Source organism: Thermobia domestica, chromosome 1 (assembly GCF_964235325.1).
Source record: "Thermobia domestica chromosome 1, izTheDome1.hap1.1, whole genome shotgun sequence".
Classification (NCBI taxonomy): domain Eukaryota; kingdom Metazoa; phylum Arthropoda; class Insecta; order Zygentoma; family Lepismatidae; genus Thermobia; species Thermobia domestica.
In genome coordinates this window covers 135,387,734-135,412,630 of record NC_137454.1, presented here as the reverse complement: position 1 = coordinate 135,412,630, position 24,897 = coordinate 135,387,734, and the positions used below count along the sequence as shown (strand labels likewise).

The 24,897-nt window shown below is 36.1% G+C and overlaps 1 protein-coding gene across 2 annotated transcripts in view; it reads right to left on the bottom strand.

Annotated features, from left to right (window-relative positions):
• The window catches only part of LOC145689368 (small ribosomal subunit protein mS39), a 58,719-nt gene that overhangs the window by 13,599 nt on the left and 20,223 nt on the right, over nt 1-24,897 (bottom strand). For both annotated transcript variants that reach the window (XM_081763527.1, XM_081763523.1), the window contains exons 6-11: nt 22,825-23,056; nt 16,559-16,760; nt 13,200-13,419; nt 7,098-7,206; nt 3,607-3,842; nt 724-910 (exon numbers count right to left, since the gene is read on the bottom strand). In XM_081763527.1, coding sequence (XP_081619653.1) covers nt 724-910; nt 3,607-3,842; nt 7,098-7,206; nt 13,200-13,419; nt 16,559-16,760; nt 22,825-23,056 — 1,186 coding nt within the window. The remainder of the gene's footprint in view (nt 1-723; nt 911-3,606; nt 3,843-7,097; nt 7,207-13,199; nt 13,420-16,558; nt 16,761-22,824; nt 23,057-24,897) is intronic.

The following is a 24,897-nucleotide window of genomic DNA, read 5'->3' as shown; positions in this document are numbered from 1 at the left end:
ATTTTATAAATATTTATTCAAAGAAAAAGAATGCAATATCTTAATAGTTAATTCGGTTGTGTTTTGTACCGCTACCGATAATAACTTTTTTCCCATAATAAAGTTCCGAAACTCCTTCACAACTAAATGAAAAGAATTCTCGGCTTCCGAATGGAAAATTGGGTTCGATTCCCGGGTAGAGTATACCTTGTTAGAATTCTACACTGAATAGATCCACCAAACTCCCTCCCTCTCTTCATATTGCCTTGGCGATGAAAAGAGGGGCGTTAAACTAAAAAGAAAACAATAATTTCCGAACGGAATGTTGATTTCAATACTGTTTTATGCAAGAATTTCAGTGTAAATCACCAATTATCGTCATCTAATCAGCCAAATTATTAAAAGTATACACTAGACTTCTACTTTTGAACGTTATACAGTGAAAGCTTTTGTTTGTTTACAGAAGAATTACGAAAAATAGAGAGAAGACATAAAAATAATCATATTCACATTCTGAAAAGAGCTTTTACGCACTTATCTCTAACAGTCAGAAGACACATGAACAATAAAGCATTTAGTACCAGAAGTTACTATATATATAATATTTGAAGATATGTGCACCATATCCTAATACAACATCCTTTCAATTCTCCTCTAATTTAATTACTTCAAAATAATCGTTCAAAGTGATAGAAGAGCATCATAAAACAATTCAGAAGACATAACAACAACAATAATACTTACCAAAGCCATATTTTTATTCTTCTTCTCCATACAGATATCCAAGAATAATTGAAGTGATTCAATATTTGGAACCCCTACAATCTTAGTTTGGTCTTTATTCAGTTTTGTAAGAACCTTGCACGCTTTTTCAAAATCATCACCTCTCAGGCAAACGATCATTATGTCTCCCAGCATTGCACCCGTCCAGCTACAAGTAAATATCAATTATTGTAAGCTACAAGTAAATATCAATTATTGTAATAGATAAATGACTCATTATCTATGCATGGGGCCCACAAGAAAGGGTATGATGCAAAGTGTAACACTGAATGGAATGGATGTGTAACAAAAAGAAAAAATCAAACATTTACACCAGTTCACAAATAAAAATTGTATAAAAAGTATATCATATAAACACAAGAACATCTTTTAATTAGGGATGTACCCGGAAGACGGTGAATGAAGGATAGTATCAGGCTTATGAACATTAAGTTAATTTTGAGAGTTGGTATTATATTAATATTAGAAGGATATCAGGAAACTTTAGGAAGAAGAGTGTCAGCACCAATGCATCATGGAAGATCGGAAAATCTCTAAAGTGTACTTACTCTATTTTCTTTATTATTATTATTTTCAAGAATAAAATTATTGGAATATATATATCTATATCTATATCTATCTATCTATCTATCTATATATATATATATATATATATATATATATATATATATATATATATATATATTTTTTTTTTTTTTTAACACAGAAAGATAAACAGCAAACTCTGAACAGTTAGATATAAAAGGAAAACGTCTTTTAATAATTTTCCAGGAGGTAATGTACCTAAAATGGAAGCCACATTTCCTCGCTGAACGTTGTATCAGAAAAGTAGTAGCCCGTTTGTCATTATTATATTTGAAGAAAACTTGGAGAAAATAAGAATAGAAAAGGGGATACTAATTGGCAACAACATAAAGGTGGTATGTAACTCTCTATTCTCAAATAGTACGGTCAAACCCTTGATTTTTTTCCCCCTCTGAGATTATGTGAAGAACATTGTGCACGCAACGCACAATATGATCTTGCAATATTGGAAGGGAGCATGTCCACAGCCATTGCATTAGCCAACATATGAGGTGAAATGGAATGTCGCCAGGATGTGGTACCAAAGATGGTCACATGGAGATTTATTAATAGCCCAAGAAAAACTTGCCCACAAATTACTATCATTATCAAATTTCTATCACTACCCTAAGAAAAATATTAATCTTTATAATGAGATGAAGACTTCTACAACATCTTGTATGTTCTTTTGGATAACGAATATTGTATGCTTAATGAGTTATTAACCAAAAGTATTGAACTATTTTCGTAAAATAAAGGTAAAGAAGAACACACCAAATAATTAACCATGTTTCATTAAGAACGGTTACAAGATGGAATAGTTAGAATTATGAGTATAATCTAACATCTTGCGATTTGGTGTCTTAAATAAAAACTTTAATTTATTTCAAAAGAAGGGAATAAATAAATAGAAATAATTTACAATCAGCCCATGTTCTAATTGATAATACAAGAGAGCGAAGTTGCATATACATTATTGATGACAACAACCCAAACATTTGATTTTTCTATAATCTTTTGTGATTTCAATCATATTCAAACAACAAATGTCCCGGATTTTTCCATGAATTCTTTCGATCGTACTCGGATACTTCTATGCTTGTGTTAATTCAACTTTATATTAGGAAGATAAGAAAATTCTATACTTAAGATCAGTTCCATTTACCTAACACTCTTGCATCCACTATATACTCCTATATACAAAATAAACCGTTAACAGCAATCAATGAACTTTCAAAAGAAAAATATTTTCATTTTACGGCTCCGTTCTGTACACTAATAATGAGTAAATGATAATATGAAATTAATCATTATGGGTTACTGGAATAATAAACGTAAAATTTCCAACATATCCAGAACGATACGATTTGATTCAAACTACTCCATCATAAAGGTTACCGTATTTTACGGACTATAAGGCGCACCTTAACTTTTAAGCATCTTTTTAAAAAAGATATACCATAACATTTTTACCATGTTTATTATTAGATTGCAAAACCAGACTAAAAAAACATTCTTAGTTTATAAAACAGAACTATGCGCTATTGAAATTAGTTTATATCGTCCGCACGGCGAAAGAGTCAATCAACGTTTGGTGGAGAACGATAATTCGTCGTGACTTGGCGCTACCATCAGTTTTCGAGCGTGACGTCATGGGTTGTCGACTAACAGATCGACTGGTAATTTCCGTCGTCGCATGTTAGAGGCACTACGGTTTGCCTTGTTTCCAGTTTTTCGCAGAGTTTATAGTCTATATATTCTAGTCTGTGGTTCTGGGTTTGTGATGGCGGGGCGGGAGGACAGACAGTGTTAGCAAGCTTGTGAATCCCCGTAACTCATGTTCGTCGCATCGGTGTACTGCTGCTGCCAGTTGAATTCAATGTTGCCAGATAGAGATAAGTTTCCCGCGGCATTGGCGGGAATTTTAAATCAAACATTGAACTTTTTTAATATTAATTTCAAATATAAGATGCACCTGAATTTTGGAGGCAATTTTTCGAAGAAAAAAGTGTGTCTCATAGTCCATAAAATAACGTATTTATTTATGTTACTTTATTTAAAAAGCTTCGTAACTCAGAACGAAAATGACCCCTTACATCAATCACACGGCTCTCATTCAGAAAACTGCTTGCATATTGAAACATATCCGTTTCATAAACCTGATGTGACTAAGGTAGGACTGACAATAACAACTATACCGCTTGCAGCATTACAGAGTTGATAATAGAACTAAATACTATAATATCGATACTGATTCATGCATCTGAAACTTTCTATTACCTTAGTCTGCCATATTTCTCGTCCTCTTGTCCTTCTATTTTCTCCCATACTTTCCACGCAATATTACAAAACTGGTCAGCTAATTCACTTCCAGCTGGCTGAGGATACTTCACCATAGTTGACAGAACAGCTACAACAAGATTCTCACGGTCTATATGATCAAATATAACCATATCGGACCAAATTTTAGGCAGGTATTCCACTGCCACATTCAACTCAATGGAACGTATTACCTCCTGAAAGAAAAAGCAGTAATAAATAAACCAGTACTTTAGATCAAAAGACAGATTACTATCGAAACATTATTATAAAATTTATTTAGGAAACAAAAGCTATTTCGCCCATCACACGTTGTACTCGGGAAAAGTTCCTTCCCGCCATTTCCCCAACATTCTCCTCAATCAAAACTTTTCAACATAAAAGCTGAAAATTATTCTCTTTATTAGTTTAAAAAATAAATTAAATCAAATTCCAAGTAAAATAACTTGAAACTGATATGAACTAGTTTCGAAATCCAACAGATGATTCATATTTGGATATCAGTGCTACAGTAGTGTATCAATGTTGCAGTTAAAATATTTTGTGTTGCGGCCTGACATTCTAGTTTACGTGAATATTCATGCAGATAATATTGTACAAGCCAATATTATTAAGAGTCAATTTTGTAACAAATATTATAGCAGACAATGTATTTATGATTCACCTTGGTGGTGGTGGTGGTGGTGGTGGTGGTGGTGGTGGTGGTGGTGGTGGTGGTGGTGGTGGTGGTGGTGGTGGTGGTGGTGGTGGTGGTGGTGGTGGTGGTGGTGGTGGTGGTGGTGGTGGTGGTGGTGGTGGTGGTGGTGGTGGTGGTGGTGGTGGTGGTGGTGGTGGTGGTGGTGGTGGTGGTGGTGGTGGTGGTGGTGGTGGTGGTGGTGGTGGTGGTGGTGGTGGTGGTGGTGGTGGTGGTGGTGGTGGTGGTGGTGGTGGTGGTGGTGGTGGTGGTGGTGGTGGTGGTGGTGGTGGTGGTGGTGGTGGTGGTGGTGGTGGTGGTGGTGGTGGTGGTGGTGGTGGTGGTGGTGGTGGTGGTGGTGGTGGTGGTGGTGGTGGTGGTGGTGGTGGTGGTGGTGGTGGTGGTGGTGGTGGTGGTGGTGGTGGTGGTGGTGGTGGTGGTGGTGGTGGTGGTGGTGGTGGTAGTAGTAGTAGTAGTAGTAGTAGTAGTAGTAGTAGTAGTAGTAGTAGTAGTAATAATAATAATAATAATAATAATAATAATAAGAAGAAGAAGAAGAAGAAGAAGAAGAAGCTTGTGCTGAATTACTCGGTTTTAAACGATCACATATACATTTTTTGCTGGAGTGTTTACGCATCGCTGTATCACAAAGAAACGCCGACAAATCGATCTATGTCATCTCATCAATTCTTCACAATAAGCTGTCTCGTGGCAACGCTACGGAGACGGGTAAGTGTCCATATCCCAGAGAATCACTATATAAAGTGAAGTGAGAATCAATCGGAACGCTTCAACATACAAGAATACCTGTAGAATTCTATCTGACAGAGGGATCGCCATTCCACGACAGAGGAAGAATGAACAAACAATGTGTTTTATAACTGAAGTACTTCAATTATATGAGATTCCTATAGTACAGTAGCCACCAAGCCACCGGACCCTGGACTCTGCAAGTTTAAGGGGAACAGCAGTAAGTACAATCTTTATGTATAAATATTTCACCTAAAATGGCCCACAGGATTGTATTCACCGAGCTGACCAACCCAACTAAGCTGTAAGCGTCCTGAGTGATTTATACTCCTCTATTCTACAATCTACGTTGTGCCACATTACAATATCTTGTAATATTTTGATTTGACTTGAGTTTAGCGTCCCTTTCAGCAGCGAGGATCCAGGCTATATGAGACGTGGACACACAGCTTAACGTGGGATCCGAACCACATGAGCCTGGAATCCAACCCGGGGATCCCGCGCCAAGTGCGTTCGCTATCCACATAGCAAAGGGGAAGCTAATCACATAATATCAAAAGTAGTTTAAAAGTTTACAATGGAACATGAGCTGAAATTCGTTCTGGACCGGAGAACCTAACAAATCAAAATAGAAACAGGTAATGTAATTATAATATATTAGTATACAACTATATATATATATGTCTGGGGATCTCAACCTTTGCTACTGGCGTACTACCAAATCATACTAATTATTAATACCACCACAAACCGTACTATTACCAACAGCTACTCGCGTACCACCAGTGGTACGCGTATAAAAGGTTAAGAAACCTTGATATATATGCTATGTTTTATGCAAATGTACGTAAGTGTTACGTTCAACTTCTAATATCAACTACATATACAAAAAGAAGTTACGATGTATCGGATATCATAGTAAAATGTATGCATGAATCACTGTTGCAACTGTAATAAACATAGGATACGAAATCCGGGCGGATAATTTTCCTCACTTAACATTCTTCGAATAATATCCCCTCACTAATAAGTTACTGGGGGCAGGGGTAAATAGTGACACTCATGTGTAATTAACATTATTCCATATGGAATTAACGGGTGTAGTAGTAGTGGCTAGTGGATCCTTAATTCCATATATTTTAGTAACTATGGATATTGAAATATGTGAACTCTGTACGTTGAAGCATTTTACTGCGAAATTTCTATTTTTTATTCCTATGCCTCACACCCTCCTCTTCCCTATATACACAATAACATTTAGAATCTGGTAAAATTACAATATTTTACAAACTACAGAAAATAAATCAGTAAAACTACAAACTATAAATTTACAAATACTCATACCTTAAAAAAAAAAGTAACGGTTCAAATATTAAAAATAACACGATATAATAATACGATGTAAATTCAAGTAAATAAAAAAGCGTTGGACTCAAAATAAGTAACAGAAAAATGTAAATGTGTACTTCAGATCTATTTTGTACGTATATTAATAACAAAAATATACTAATTACAAGAAAAGAAAAGAATGTAAAAAAAAAAAAGTGAAAATTATAATTTGACTTGGGAACCAGATTTATAAACTAAGAACAAAGTCTGTTGTCACAATGCTGCTATTACTCCAACGACGGGATCTTTGATCTTTTCTCCAATTGAAGGAACCATTTAGGGGACAGTGTTTTATTATCAGAGACGCCATTATACATGAGATATGGCGCTCAGTCGTGACCATCAATAAGAAGAGGACTGCTACTAGTGTCTAGCGTCTCCCACCAGCAGCGTGAAAGGATGGGGATTAAACTGAAGATATATAAACATTTATACATTCTGCATCAGAGTTTGTACTCTATGGATGTGTTGGTATAACTTTCTTTCTAACATTCAGATATAGCTCTACAGAGTAGTGACAAAAATTCTTATGCGGTGAAAATAAATCAATTTGCATTAAAGAAATTAACCAAATACATAGCTATGGATTTTGGAATTTACTCCACGAAATAAGTATGAATATACATAGCGTTTGACTTACTTCCATTACTCCTGGTTCTGGGATGTATATATGTGGAACAAGTTTATCATAGAAGTTCATAAAAACATCTATTGGTTCCGTCTGACAAAGCAGCACGAAATAATGTCGGCTGGAAAGGAAAAAGAGACATTTAACTATACAGAAACACCATGTGCGTACATTTAACATTAAAATATATTATGTGAGATATTTCTTGCATAGATACATTTAAGAACTATTTCTACAAGCTTCTTTATCAAAAAATTTTCTAGAATCATAAATATGCGGATACACAATAACTTGCGTCTCAAAGACATCACATACAATATATAAGTTACAAAGGTTTACGTTGTTCACTGAATTTATAACAAAATAGGTTGATCAACAGAATACATAAATATAGTTGTCAGCTAATAATAATAATAATAATAATAATAATAATAATAATAATAATAATAATAATAATAATAATAATAATAATATTCAGGTCAACTCTGACTTAGTTATCAAGTGGGAAAGAGAACTAACAAAATCACAACACAAAATCCCCAGCTAGTAGGCTTTGCACAAAATCATATGACGTTATCAATGTGAATCAAAATATTTTGCACCCTTATATATGCAGACAAATTTCTTGGAATTAACGCTCAACGAGACGGAATTCTCGGAAATGCAAAGCTACAGAATTCTTCCCTCACAAGTGCTTATATGTATTGTGTGTCACCCGCGTCTCTCTTCGCACAGCCTAATTTGGGGAAAGAATTCAGAACAGTGTGACGCTTCCCCCCACATCTTTATAAACTGAAGTGCAAAGTTACGAACTATATTTTATAATTTGCATTTTTACTAATTAACAGTTATTATTAATTTTAATGTTTGTGCAAGTATAGTAATTATACTATTAACAACGCAAAAGTCTATATATTAGTTCCTATGAAAGGAGCAGCTGCCTAAAAATTGAATGTTTTGGTAGAAATATTTTCTGGTCAAGAAGTGTATTCTTACGTACCCATTGTCTGGGAAAAAAAGCAGTCTTGCGCGCAGCGAGCAGTGGGAATTGGAAAGCCGCTCATTATGGACTAAAGTATTACTTATCCCACTCAAATTAATAAGTAATACTTCTATGTTAAGTACATTATAAACTTGAAATTAGTTCAGTATTTGTTTCATAAAGTGATAGTATCAAAACTAGTGTTTGTCAACTAATACAAAATGTATTGCTGTCAAAAGTGCTACGTAAATTACTTTCTCTTAAGATGAAATTTTCACTCATCTATCACTTCAGAAAACCTGCTCCGCCAAATGTAAAATCATGACAAAAAGATTTTCACTACTAAATGGTTAAAAGTTACTATTATTAACAAAATTAAGTGCAAGAATAAAATGTGTTACTTTGCATGTATACAGTATATTATTGCTATGACCACTTTGACAGTACAAATCAAGGAAATATTGTTTGTTTGGAATGTAAGTTACCAGAAGCCCAATGTCCCCCGAACTTCTGACCGTAAAACTGGGTAACCAATACTGGGAACAATCAGCTGTTTTTGCTGAGGTGGAAACGGGGATATACCACGTACACGGTATCAATTTAATGCCAATAACCCAGGGTTCGAATCCCGACTCTCACTATTTTTGTTCTCTGTTGGTTTATATATGTCTTGTGGATTGTATCACCAAGTCCCAGGGTTCGTTTTCTTTTATGAATTAGTAAAGCTCTCGCAAGGGCTAAATCGATCAAACCCGATACCGTCATATCTATTCTCTCAAGCAGAAACCCACAGAAACACGAACCCAGAACCCATTATTACTGTTTTAAATAGAGCTAGATATCACATTCTAAAGTAGTTCCTTTGTCAAAACTTATCTATTTCGATTACTATTATCACAGAATCCACTCGTGGAATTCGGTTAAAATGTTCCAGCAACCTTATATAAGCTCGATCCGACTGCAACAAAAATGATAAATTGGACACTTGGACATCGAATAGAAGAACCTGGATAATGACCAGTGCAAGACATTTGCACTTACGTCAAATTCAACAGCTAATGATGATTTCTATGTACGGTTATTCTAAAAATAGAAACTAGGCTCAGAATTCTACAGACAGAATTCTACTTGAAAATCCACAAGTGCACGGAAACTTTACTCAGCCTTGCTTCATTACAAGAACATGCAAGAACATCTGGCAGATTGTACCTTCATTTACTTGTACGAGAACACATCACACTTCAAAAACATATGCTATTACGGCAAGGAACACCGAAAAGGACCTTAACAAAACTTATTAGTCTGTAAGAATCAAGATCTCAATCTTAATAACTATTTCGACTGTTGCTTTTGTGAGAAACTGAATGGTATCCTTCAGTAAACATTCAGGCACCGGATTGAAGTATGCGCCTCAGAATCTTGACTGTCACTGAACTACCGTATTTGCTAGTGAATAAGACACAGTTCTTCCCCCTTGAGAATAAGCCCATAAATGGAATGTGTCTTATACTCCAGTACAGATAGCTGGATTATTTCAATTTCAATAAGTGTTCCCGATCTTGTGTTACAGTGTGTAAAAGGATTTCAGCTACGTACTGTTCAATGATTCAGTAAATGTAGTTCGGATACATTTAAATAGTACAGGATTCACACTAAAATTTTGGTACTGATTTCTCAGATTTTCCCTGAATTTCCATGACTGAGTAAATAAATTTTCCCTGACCCGCAACACCGCAAGCACTATCATTTACGATTAGGTTTAGGAAAAAATAAAATCTTACTCGACCCACACCATCCTCATAGATGTACAATGCTCTCGTTTTCATTTATTTCGATACAGTATAAATTTACTTTCTTGCTGTAAATACTAATTATAAGTCCAATTTCTTATATTTGGAATACAATAAAACACTAGTACCAAATAATAATTATACACTAACTATTATTTTAACACGAAGAATGAAACCTTTAAGTTTTACGTCTCACGATTATACCGTGTAGGCTAAAGGAGACGGCGATAATGAGAAATGAATGAAGTGGTGGAAATAAGAAAGTGGGAGGAAACGGGAGAACCCCGAGAAAACCGACGCTCATGGTGTTTGTCTCACACAAAGTCTATTTGGCGCGAGCTGGGATCGAACCAGGGATCCCACGCACCAAAGGTGAATGCTCTACCACTGAGCCACCGCGGTCCCTACTTTAATACGCATTATCAATACATTATAAACATAAACAAGTAAACATGACTCATAATTTGGAACATCTCTGAATATCTACAATCAAAAAACTGACTTTTCTCTGTAACATTTGAATTTTTCATTTAATTTATTAATATTTCTTTCAAAACTTAAAATTTTAACATCTTTCTTCGCTGCTCATCCTTCTTTACTTTTAAAGATGATTTTTCCCCAATCTTTTTCTTATCAATATATTTTTGAATATGTCTCAGTTCTTTGAGCTGTTCTCTATACATTCTATGGAAATCATAAAAAAGTCTTACTCTTCTGTGAAGTATAACAGATTTCCCTGACTTCCGGTATAGTTTGAAGCATTTAGCTGAGTCATTTTAATTTCCCCGACTTTCAAGGTCATTATGAACCCTATAGTATGTATGCTTTTATCTGGACGCACATGTGCTAGTTCTTCATTAATTCAGTATGTTTCTTGCCAAAATATATTTTCATAATTTGAAAGAAAGAAAAAACTTTTTAATAATCAGTGAAAATATTTTCTCTTCAAAATTGAATACAGAAAATGGGGTGCATCTAATACGTCGGCAAATATGGTAATTCCATATTAGTGACCAATAATAAGGAGTTTGTCTAGACCACATTTTGTGTTAAGTGTTCGGATAATAGTAATCACATAAATTTATATATGTATGCATAAGAGTTTTATGTTTCACTGATTGTGTTCCAGGAGAAAACAATATTCATCTTGTGATTCAGAAGTTGCCCTACCTATTTCTAAATCAACTATCCTAAACTCATTATCCTCCCTCTTCCAGGTGGTTTTAAACGATTCAGATTAAATTATTGTTATGTGGAGTGTTCAGAAACTTACTGTACACTGATTATAAATGTATGATTCTTAGCAATGTACGACTACTACACAAGTGTCCAAACCTTAGTATAATGACTGTTCGAGTACATAGGGCACGAAGAACGTAAAGAAGCAACACTAAATGGAACCAACATACCACAGTAAAGGCCACACTAACAAGGAACAGGCCAAATTTGAAAGAAAACATGGTAGAGGGGGTCACACAACGCAAACTCAAAATTTAGTACCAAAATACACATAGCACAAAAACACTGTGAGGTGCACTACCGACATCGAAAACAGGTTAATATGGGATATGGTCGTCTCGAACAGCCATACATGTCTGGCAACGACGTTCCACGCTCAAGATCAGGTTGTTGAAGAGCTCTTGGGGTAGCTGATTCCACTCCTCACGAAGAGCACTAAAGAGCTCCGGGTGTATCCTAGAAGGCGACTGGTGCGTTCCAACACGTCTTCCTAATGCGTTCCGAGCATGTTCAATCGGGTTTAGGTCCGGAGATCGTGCTGGCCACTCGATACGTTGTATGTCTTCTGTCTCTAGGTATTCTTCCGAAGGGGACGAGCATTGTCATCCACGAGCAGAAACTGTTGGCTAACTGCGCCCCTGAAAATTTGCACATGGGCATGCAGTACCTCATCTCTGTACCTCTGGCCATTGGACCCAGAATCGAAGATATCCAGGTCAGTACGACCATTCATCATAATGCCTGCCCAGACTAGTATGTCACTACCATCATACCGATTCCTTTCCACAACGTTCGTGAGATATAAGTGAGTTCCCTGTTCGCGCCAGATCAGAGCGCGATGGGAATCGCTCTGGTAACTGTATCGGGATTCATCCGTGAACAGGACGCGGCCCCATTCGTTGGGGGTCCATTGGTGATGTTCTCGACTCTACTGTAACGGGCTCTTTAGTATGCCTGAGTCAGCGGAACACATGTTGCTAGTCGTCAGGCATACAGACCACTGGCTTTCAGTCTCCGGTACAGAGTCTGACGTGACACTCTCACCCCTGAGGCGGCTGCAAGCTCAGTTGGCAGTTGTCTAGCAGGCATAGTCCGGCTCCGATGCGCTGTTACGGGTAAGTATCGGTCTTGTTGTGGAGTTGTCACTCGTGGACGTCCTTCATCGGGCATACGGCTGATGTCTCCGATAAACGGTTTCCACAACTTAGACACGACACTTTGTGGCACATTGATGGCTCGTGCTACTGCTGTCTGTGTGTCATCTTTTTTCCAAGCGCCCGATGATCCGGCCTTTAGTAAATGCATCCAAATGACGTCTTTGTGCCATATTCCATTAATCTATTGCCACATTCAACTGAGTAGTACCTTCCGCTCATTACAAAAATCCACTCAGTGCACACACGGAATGCGCCTATTTCGAAGGTACTACTCGAATAGGAGGCCAGGCGGACGTTTGTCATAGCCGGTTCAATGCTCCTCACAAGCAATACACACCATTTCACCACAATTCCTGTGTTCGCGATGCTCTTCCCAGACTTTACATGCAACTTCTTGAATTAAGATTTAAGTTTTTGATACTTGTGTAAATAAAATCGAATACATGTGAATACATGTTTGGATGTTCAAACGAGATCATTTTGATGGCAGCTTTCCGGACATTCCGGACCTTCGGCATAATATTCCGAAGGTGCATCAGCTCTATACTGAGGCAGACTAAGGTATAAATTAGATACAACTATAATGCACGTGACGAAAATCGGTTTTAAACAGAGGTACTGCAATTCTCACACCCCCTTCATTACTAACCTACAACATAAGATTTCTGTGGTCCACTTAATATCATTCGCTGTAGAAGTCATCCTTAGTGTATGTTCTTATTGCAAATAATTCTAACATTTGTTAAGAAAAAAATAGACAAATCTGATTGCTGAATTGAAAGAGACCTCAACCTCGAACTCTTGTATTATGTTTTAATTATGTTCAACAATAACATTGGTATTGTGTAAAACACACACATACAAAATAAATAAATAAATAAACAAATAAATAAAAATAATAAGAAGAAATCCTCACATGTTTCTTTTTTGTTTTATATATACTCACTAATAAACAGATTCCTTAAAAGAGTCTCCAATTAAATCATAGTTATCTCCTGTGTGTAACAATTTATTAACACGATGTGCCAGATCTTTATCTTGTAAATGATTCCTACACACATCCATTGCACAAACAAAGAAGAAAGTATCCTTTGGATCCACAACTGTAAATTCTTTCCCTTCTATGTGATTCATTATATCGTGTAGAATGGGGCTCCTCGGTCCTTCTGAAAAATAAACAAAAAACAAAAATGTGGCATAATAATAAATTTCCTGGAATTACAGCCCGCGGAGGACTATGACCAACCGGAGATTTTGTAATTGGATGACATATGGTGTGAGCCGATAGGTCCTCCTAGCTTATTTCCACTTTCTAGGCTCAGTTATCTCCCCAAATGTCTCGGACACGATCGACTCTTAATTTTTTCTACCCTCACCGGGACTGAACCCGACACCATGCATAATAATAAAAACGTAACACACGCAACAAAATTTAAGAATTGAAACATTAAAATCATTAAAACGTTTTAATTAATTTTCCACTTCCATTCAATCAAAGGTACACACACACCCTGCCCTGCCCTGATAAATTAATATCTTTAATTTTTTAGGAACTCTAAAATTATATATATTACTATCAAGCAGAAAATTATCTATAACATCTCTATACAAGGATGACAAAACATATGTCACATTTTTCTGAATTCTTGTTACGGTAGTTGGTCACACTGAGTTCTATATGCTAGAGAAGGTTGACAACGGCTCAATTAAAAATTCTATATTTAGCAGTATATATTTAGCTTTCGCCAGTGAACTGAAAGTATTTTAAATTTAATTCATATTGTTGTAATTTGCTTGCCTGTACATCTTACATATTATATTTTGCTATCCTTGTATGGACACCTAACGTATTGTGATCCATGTCTTAAATCACTCAAAACTATAAACAGAAAATACTGTAAATGATTTTCATCAACCTTGCTTCTGAATGTTTAAAATATTGTCGTTTGAGTCTCTTATAAAATAATCACATGTATACTCAGTAACTGCCTTCTGTATTATTCTCATAAAAAAGTCTAGTTATACTACTCCGTAGACATAAACTACAGGGTAAGGCATAAGTTGATTAACACCCCGACAACTGCTTGGCGTTCACACTTGCTTCATGGAATATGTTGTTCGGGTGGGTAATGGACCATACTGCACGACATGGTTGCCATGGTGGCCATCTTCGATCCAACTTTGCGGGAAAGAACATATGGGGTATCATTTGGCACGAGCACGATCTGAGGGAAACAGTGGTGTAGTCCATTTTCACCTACCATTAATGGTTAAGAAGCTATTGCGTCACAAAGGCTGAAAATTTGGCATTACATCATGTGCTCTATGTACTGTCCTTCTTCGGCAAGACATACTGCAAGACGTCTCTGTCAACCCCGATTGGACTCGCAACACCATGTCCTGGTCTACGGTTTCACAACATTGCAGAATTCGCATCATCAGATGGTGGATATCATGGATGGGTTCTTGATAAACCGGGTTCTTCAGATGGCCCCAGAGGAAGAAGTCTAGCGGCGTTAAGATCTGGGGATCGTGGTGGTCACTCTATCGGTCCCCGTCGCCCTATCCAATATCCCGGAAACTGTCTATCGAGCCATTGAGGTGGAACCCCGTCTTGCTAGAAAAAGGATGAGAAATCACCGTCCTCATTCAAGAGAGCAGGGAACACATCATCCTCGTGCAGATCACGATATTTCTCACCAGTCAGAGTGCCGTGGATGAAATACGGTCCAATAATGCGCGTCCCCCAGACTCCACATCACACCATCACCTTTTTCCCACCCACTTCTTTGCTGTCTTGGCGCCAATCTGGGTTTGTGTCACTCCAGTATCTGTGATTTTGTTTATTCACCTCTCCATGTACGAAAAATAATGTCTCATCACTGAAAAGACACGTTATGGAAACACGGAATATTCTTCACACATTTCTGTGGCCTATTCAGCAAACCGTACTCGCCTGTCTGGATCATCATCTGTTAACCCGCTGCTAGAGTTGCAGCTTGTATGAGTGCCCCTTGTTCACATGCAGCACCTATAGCACTGATCGCTGATTCCTGTTATGGATGCCACATGACGAGAACTGCGTTTTGTGCTTTTCACAACAGCAGCCAACATTCTGTCGCCTTCTCGTCGGCAGTAGCGGTCCGACGGCGTCCAAATCGGTCCCTCTCGTGCACCGAGCCCGTCTCATGGAACTTCTTCAACAACTTAAAACACTTCAACGTAATGTTCTCCCTCTCTGGGTGGGGTGCATTCAACTCAGCCGCAATCATCGTGGCAGACCGTCCACTACTATTCTCCACGATCTTGATTCGTTCTGGGATTGTTAGCGACATCTTACACCTCCTGGAACAATAGAGAAACATGCTGTAATGCCAAATGTTCACCCTTTGTGACGCAATAACTTCTTAATCAATAACGGTAGGTGAAAATGGACTCGGTACTGTTTTCCTCAGATCATGCTTGTGTCAAATGATACCCCACATGCCTCCCTTCCCATTTAAAAATCCAAAGTTGCACCCAAGATGGTGGCTTCCAAGATGGTCGCCATGACAACCACGTTGTGCAATATGGTCCATTACCCACCCGAACAACATATACCATGAACCAAATGTGAACGCCAAGCCGTTCGTGTGCTAGAGGGGTGTTAACCGACTTATGCCTCACCCTGTATATTACGTAAAAATTAGACTGCAAACTATTTTGCTCTTCGAACTCTATATGATACCGAGAAGGGGAAAAAGACTAGTAAGAGAACACATTTTCTTACCTCTCTCACAATCTTTCCCTCTTATCGATCCTTTTTCTGTTCTGCTTACCTTCTGGAGTCTAAAGAACCACAGTTCACATTCGAATGTATATTCAGTTTAGTTTATATCGATGAAAATAATATATATAGTTTTATTACTACAGTTATAACAATTATTAGCATAACTGAGTAAAAACTTGGAAAACCACTAATATATACAACTGAAATATTGTTTAAAAACATTAGCGTAATCAACTTATTTCTGCGTTCATTCCTCTCTTATGAAATCACGGATGTATCAAATAACTTCTGAATGAATTGATCATACTAAGTGCAGACTTCTCTGTCTTATACTAATTTACAATCTGTTGAGTATACAGAAACTTACTAATATCCGGTACATTTGTAGAAAAGTATTGAAAAATACATAGAAAAGGGGAATCCACTGTTCAACCTAATTTTACTATTTTTTCTTAAGTCACCAAAATTAAAAACGGACAAAAAAAAAAGTTAGATAAATTACTAAATTACTGTACCATATTAATACAATAACTTACTGTCTCTGCAAAATATAAGCAGCAAGTAATAATAACTGGCTAAGGATGGCTCAATGCCGAAATTCTTAAATTCTTTTAATGACTGTAATGCCAAATCTCGAATCGATTTATGGTTTCCCATTAAACTTAATGATTCCAGGACAGCATTAAGAGTTCCTATATTGGGGTCCAAATTTTGAGATTTCATTTCAGTCAGTAATTCCTGGAAGAAAAAAGAGAAATATGATATAACCAATCTTGTATAAAGACAAAGAAGTCCAACGCTACCAGCTACATAATTACATGAACATTTGCTATTTCATTGTCCAATGTAGTACATTGGAGATGGAGCTTACCAAACCATCATCTCATTAAATTTGCAGTCTACTAATTAATGCTGGATTATCAAGACAATGTAGCAGCACAACACAGGAAAGCAATCAACACTAATTGCGCATATATATTTGCAGGTATATACTTGTATGATACTTCGAATCTAATGGTACATAATACAGATTTGAACATTAGTCCGAAAGTTTTCTGTTTACTGCCTTCTTCCTTCCTTTCCCTCTCCGTTTCAATAGGAAATAGTTTTTCATAACATTTAACTTAAGAGTACATAATCATGATTAGAAATTAGAGTTCTGGGCTTTGCGAAAAAAAAAAAAAAAAAAAAAAACTTTGAGTTTTACGTCCCACAGTTATGCCGGTTAGGCTAAAGGAGACGGTGATTATGAGAAATGAATGAAATGGTGGAATGAAGAAAGTGGGAGGAAACGGGAGAACCCCGAGAAAACCCACGCACATGGGCTTTGCGCCTCTATGGCCATGTTAGCCCGTCATGTATGAGGGATGACGTAACTTTGTAGTCTTACTGTCAGGGGAATTGGTTAGGAAAGAAGGAATGGGGAAAGAAGTAAGTGTCCTGGAACCATTATGTTAGATAACATCCCAACATTTTCTTAGTGTGAATGAGGGAAACCCAGGAAAATCTAACTGAGGATAGCTGCCTGAAAAAGCTTTTACACTTTTCGACCGAGTGTCCCCACCGGAAATCGAACCCAGGACGCAATACGTAATCTGTCATCACTGCATCCCCAATGTTAAGTTTTCACAACGTTCTTCCACTAAGTTTATTCTCTTTGATGTAATCTTCTCATTTACAATTTTTTCCCCTCCTTTTACTTTCCACTATACCTCTACCACACCCCACTTGTGAGGGTAAGGAAAGCTATCACCTGACAGATAGCTGCACTTGGTGTAAACAAAACGAAGAAGAAGGTTGTTCGCCAATAACTGCAGTATTCCTTCACGTTGTTTCTAGGCAATCAAGTCACTGGACGTGCTGTTGATGGTAGTTGGATGTTGAATCTTTTATCAAATATTCAAAGTACTATTATTTTTGATATTTAGAAATCAAACGTTACGATCATCCTGAGCTGCTGTCTCTATTGTTGTAGATCCGTTGGCAACTACGCCTGCAACGCACAAGGTGTTCTGTCCAATTGCCAGACCTCACCTTTCCTTAACTGCACAGTAGTAAAGCAGTTTCTTCTTAAATAATATCCTAACAAGTTTCTTTTAATTATTTCTAGTATTGTTATTTTCTGCCAAACCCTTGCTAACATCTCTTCACTGCTCTCCGTTCCACCCACCAATTTCTCCCATTCTTTTCGAAGTCAGTTTACAATAGCTTTTCTTAGCGCCTTTGCAATATCCACGTTTCTGCTCTACAGATCAATGTTAAACATGAAATATTCGATTATCTTTTACCTAACTTCTTATTTAACAAGAGATTGGTGGAAGACGTTGGAAAATAATAATGCCTTAACACATGCCTACTTATGACAAGGTTTTGAGTAGGAATTTAAAAATGAACGAGTTTATTATGTGGATTACTATGTTTAGTTTTTGACTTTTATTAACCGAGGGCCTCGTGTCTACTTGTCTTCTTGTTCTGCAATTTCTAAATGTTTTTGAGCACAAACAATACTTTATATATATATATATATATATATATATTTAACTTTTCATTTATCAGTCTTATCTTTGATTATACTTCTGTTTACATGTCAGATCTTCAATAAGAATGCTACTTCGGTACCTGGAACTCGCCCTTGAGTTAGTATTTCCTATCTATCTAGTGTAAATGGCACAGTATCCTTCGTTCTGATCATTACTGCTGTCGTTTCTGTATAATTTATTTTCATCTTACATGCTTTACAGCCGCTCTTCAAATTTTCTAATACACTATGTTTTCGTATTTTAAATACCACTACGTCATCTACAAAGCGAACACACCTTTATCTCCTACCGAAATACCTTCTCATTAGGTAGACTTTGAATCAGACATGTCCAAGTTGGAATAGGAGGAGGGTCAATCACAGACGACTTACTAGCGTCAAGTGCCATACAAGACTATGTATGACAGTTTCATAAGAATTGAATATCTCGGACAATTTCGTTAACTTCATAGTTTTGTTTCTTAAAAAGCAGATGCTGACCACACATGTTTTTCTTCAGATTATTATTATTATTATCTTATTTTCGCAAAGCTGTCCTTGCAAATAATCAAAACTACAATGTTTTGAAATATAATGCTTTTTAATTATTTACTCCTTCATTATTGTTAAACTTTCCCGACAGATAACACAAACAGGCCTACCTTTTTCATCAACGTAAAAGTAATCGTGAGTTGCCTGATCTTCGGTGTCTACCTTCCTTGTCTTATGTGACGATAAAATTATTAATGTAACTCTAATAAGGTGACACCACACCATACAGTACACTACACGATACCACACAAGGAAGTACTGTAATAAACAATAATAAGCAGACATGCTTAAACACACGTAAAAATAAGATCAGCAAACAAAAGTCAGCTTGACATCCGAAGCGGGAACATGAAGTCTAGTCATGACGAAGTTTGTGCCACAAATCCGAGTAGGATGGGATGGAGGTAAAGAAAAACTTTGGCTTCTGTGTTATTTTCTCAGCAGTACCAAATCGCGAGAGAAAAGTTTCACACTGTGCGACTGAGATTTGGAAATAATTTCAATTTAGTTTAGGAAATATACTTTCAATAACGGATCAGGTGGGCAAGATGAAAGGCTTCAGTGGAATGGAACCGGCCCGGGGTCAGTCTCTTACACATGGCTGCTCTAAATAGATACTAAATTATATTGGTGGGAGGAAACAAACGCGTTCCAATTACACCTTCCTTTCTAATTTCTTCCCTTACTCTACTCCTTCGGATGACAGGAAATCGAAGAATAACAATAGTTGTTATAATGGGGAAGTTACTATTATTTTTCAAAGCAAAAAAATGGGATCAATTTATCCCCTTACCCCTGACTACTCTCAACGCCTAGCACTAGGGGTAATTTTTATGACCCAAACAAAATCCATGCTATGTTTCGAGAAAACTGAAGATCTTTTACGAAATTTATAGCGGAAAACATTTTCTAAGATTGGATAAATTTCTTGACCGATTTCATCACCAAGCGAACAAAAAGCTTCATAGGAATATATCTCATTTTCCACCAAAATCATATACATTTTACAGAAGTTGTTTTGTTATTACATCTGATATATGCACGAACTTTTCGGGCTAAAGTTTCCCTCTTATATATTATTATTACAATCAGACAGATTTTATTTTACGAAAGTTACAGTGGAACCGAAACACACAAATGCATGTACTATCGAATTACAGAAATTTGTTTAATTTAATCCATAATCATTCATGTGTACTTATTTTTATCCCTTTTATATGATGACATTATCGCGGAACGTTACACTAAAGACTAATTTTAATTACATCCATGGTCAGCTGACACGCTAAAAGATTATACATAGCGGCAATCCAAATTAAATCGATTAATGATGGTTGCTGAAAAAATTTAGATTATTATTATTATTATTATTATTATTATTATTATTATTATTATTATTATTATTATTATTATTATTATTACTTTTACCTAAGCTTGTACCACATTCATGGAGTTGAAAATGGGTATTCATTTATTTTTTAGCCGCGCAGGTTTTGTCGTAGCGCCCATTTTGTATATGCGCCTGAGCGTATTTTAAACTTTTTAGTGCATTTCGTTAAACGCTGTAACATTTTAGGCTTTAAAGACAATAAGTTCAAACCAAAACCATATGAAAGATAATGGAATGGACAACATTCTGTGTTCTGTGCACAGTGAGACTTTAGAACGTCGAAAAAAGAAGCTCTGAACATTGAGGTTGAAAACCTAGAAATGGCCATTTTAGAATGTACATTTTGAAACGAAATAAATGAGACACCTTCGATTTATTTATTTATTTTTATTTTTATTTTTTATTTTTATTTATTATTATAATTTTTTTAAATTCTTTTTTGCCTACATAGAACAAGTTTCAGATCTGAGAACGATACACCTGATTTTTTGGAAAATTTTAAACATTGCGAACTTTCGAAAATCGTGTATTTTCCCCATCAAAATATCTCAGGAAGGACACATGTGAAAAATCTCAAATTTGCACAAAACAGACAATAGTTGTGCAGTAACAAGAGGGTAAAATTTCATCACTGAGACTCGAGTAGTTTCTGAGTTATAAGATTTTTCTTCACTGGAATTTAATATCATGAGGCACCATGATGCGTGGATATAAACTTTGTATAACACGACAGTAAGTTAAATGGGCAAAGAGTGCATAATTTATGAATCATATATTGTACAAAAAACGAAACGCGTCTGTTATTTCTTTTCTGCCTATAGTGCTGCTGTTAATGCATCAGTGAGGTAAATAGTTGACTAATTTGTGTACAGAGTTTGGCACTGATATTGAAAGTACGACCTGTAAGAGTTGTGAACTCTGTGGGTGTGAGTTTCTGGAGAACCTTACTGATTGGCACCCACACTTTGTCATTCGTAGATAGTTTAAAAGAGGTTCTTGGGCCATGGGGATGAAGAAAAAAAAAGATCAAAAAGATTGTTACTTTTCTGACTAACGTCTTCAATTCCCCCAATCCACCATTTCTCGTCATAAATACAGGCTATGATATCATTAGGTGCAAGTGACAACATGCTATGTTCTGGAAGTACTGAAGCACTGAAAACAGTAAATTCATCTGATTGTGAGTATTCATAACATCTGATTTGTGTTTGCGTCAAAGATACAAGTCTATGATATGATCAGGTATTGATAATTCTTTTACACGTAGCAGATCTCGAATTTCTTGCTGTTTGACTACACTTCCTCTGATGAAACACAGATAAATTGTATGCCTGAGATACTATATCAACACAAAACCTGTACATCTGTTCGGCTCTTAAAATCGCGACTTTTACATCACTGCAACAACTTATAACTCAGAAACTACTCAAGTCTCAGTGATGAAATTTTACTCACTTGCTACTGTACAACTATCGTCTATTTTGTGCGAATTTGGGATTTTTCACTTGTGTCCTTCCTGAGATATTTGATGGTGAAAATACACGATTTTCGAAAATTCGCAATGCTTAAAAATTTCCAAAAAATCAAGTATACGGTTCTCAGATTTGAAACTTGTTTAGGACGTTGTCTATTATCTAGCATCTATATAGACAAAAGATTGAAGGCAAGTCTCATTTATTTCGTTTCAAAATGTACATTTCCAAAATGACCATTTCTAGGTTTCCAACCTCAATGTTTAGAGCTTCTTTTCTCGACGTTCTAAAGTACGTCTTAATGCGCAAAGAACACAGAATGTTGTCCATTCCATTATCTTTCATATGGTTTTGGTTTGAACTTATTGTCTTTACAGGCTAAAATGTTACAGCGTTTAACGGAATCCTCTGAAAAGTGCCAAATATGCACACGCGCCTATACAAAATGGCCGCTACAAACAAACCTGCGCGGCTAAAAAATAAATAAATATCCGTTTTCAACTCCCTGAATGTTTTACAATCTTAGGTAAAAAATTAAAAAATTAATTAATTAATTAATTCTGTCAGCAACCTTTGACCTGGAATTTGGTCAATTTCATTTGGATTGCCCCCATAAAGCACAGTTAATGCGATTTTTCCTGATATTAAATAAAACAACACCAAAACATGAAGTAGTAATTACTGTGTTTCGAGTAACAAGTAGAGAAAAAAGGGTATCTGAAATAACTTAGTTCAGTGCAAGTATAAAAGAAAAAAAAAATATGTGTAAAAAAACAATTAATGGACAGATACTAAAATAGACAGATATACAAAAATTAATTAGTAAAGTCACTAAAAGAGCCTTAACAATCTGCTAACTATTTAACTTACTTCAACAAGTTTCCACCTATGTTCATGGCCTTCTCTCAAAAAATTTACTCTACTAATGAGAGCATTGTAACATTCAGTGTCCAAAGGTATTCTCTTCTGTTGCATCTCTTCATACAGTTGCCATGCTCTTTGCATCTGATAATACTGCGTCATGCCCAACAACAAAGTGCGATATGCAGCAGGACCTTTAGGTTCCATAGAATGAAATACTTTCTCAGCCAAACCATTATCTCTGAAGAAAAAATATTCAATGTTTAACCCAAACAGAAAACTAAATATATTTCGAAAATTGTTGAAACAAAAGGGTAACAAATATCTATATTAGTCTATTATACTGCTTTCTTTAAAAGAAAGTACAAATAAAAGGATTAAATCTACTATGAAGCTACACAAGTTAGAAAAAGAAGTATGGTTAATAAAATATCAGGACGCATAACAATTTTACATGTAAAATATTTTTTAAAAAAAATCTTCGTACTGTCAATGGATTTGTTCAGAATGGTGAAGAAGAAACAAGTGATTACATTTACTACCACGCGATAGAGTAGGGTGACCAGATGTCCCTTTTTAGGAAAGTCGTCCAATGTCCCGAGAAAAAACACAAACAGGACGAAATATGCTCTCCCCTCTTTTTTGTAAGCATCCTATTTTCGGCTTGTAGTCAAATAGCATACTAGTAATTTCTTGTATAGACTTAAACAGCATTTTCAAAGAAAGATCAACCCTTCCACAAGAAATTCAGTCATCAAAAAGATATGAATTCGGGACAATCGACTCTGATTTCTGTTAAATGTTAAAAAATAATATAAAAATTATAATCAAAATAAGCTGAAATAAATATTGAAAAAAAAAAAAAAACTTATTTTGAAAAACTAGAGACTTCTACATCATTGCCATGAATAATGACGTAACAATGACTATACCTACGTGGACTGTCAAATTATACTAGTTTGGTGAGTGTCCTGTTTTTTGATTCTATAAATTTGGTCACCCATGGCAGCATATCAGATCTATCTGTCGACACCTTCCAAACGCTGATACTGTGTGCATCATATACACGTTATGATTATGTTCTACCAACAACCGAAGACAACAACGACGACAAGACACTTACACAGTAATTAGCAACGCTCCCATATTAGAAAGTTAATCAAATTTTGGATGGATTTTACACACAGAATTTCCGAAACATGTACCTCTAAAAGCAAATGGAAATATGGACATATTCAGACAATCAGTTTGGAAATAAAGGTTTTTATTTCCATGTATCACTGAAACTAACTAATGTAAGTCCAAATCATCCTTTACTTCTCATTATTTCGAATGTGAGATCAAGTCCTGCTACCTGACTTCAACAATGGACTTAAACTTATTCCTTTATTTCCGAAGAATATTAAGTCACATAAGGATAAATTAAGCTTAAACCAAAATAAAATTTTACTGTATAAATGATACGAAATCATGATGCTTTCGACCCATGGCGCCTTACAGCCGGGGAGACTGTGTATGTCGAAATAAGCTTATATACGAAAATATAAATAATTAAGAATTTTAATTTTAAATATTTTGCCTGCCAAAGCTGTAACGCCAGAAAGCACAAATCTAACTGTCTAAAGTGCAGGAAACATGTATATTTTGCTTGTATATCAAACAGAAGCAAATTATCTGCCAGTGCCTTAATACTACCACTGAAGGCGCATTTGCCTCCTCATTTGGTACGAGGTCCCTAGTTCGATCCCAGCTCACTCCAAGTGGTCTTTGTGGTGGATAAACACCGTGTATGAGGGTTTTCTCGAGGTTTCCCCGTTTCCTCCCACTTTCTTCATTACACCATTTCATCCATTATCATCATCAGGTACTCTTAGCCTTGGACGATAATCTCGGAACGTAAAAATAAATAAATAAACGCTACTATTTGATGATTGTAGCATACAATTACTTACATACTGTAATAACCTACTACTGGTGTATATCTGAATTTTTTAAAATCGTATTGCTTTGACATTTTGTTTATTTACCAGGTACGACAGGTATTTGAGAAGATATTATAAGTCACACAGTACGCTGTACGTC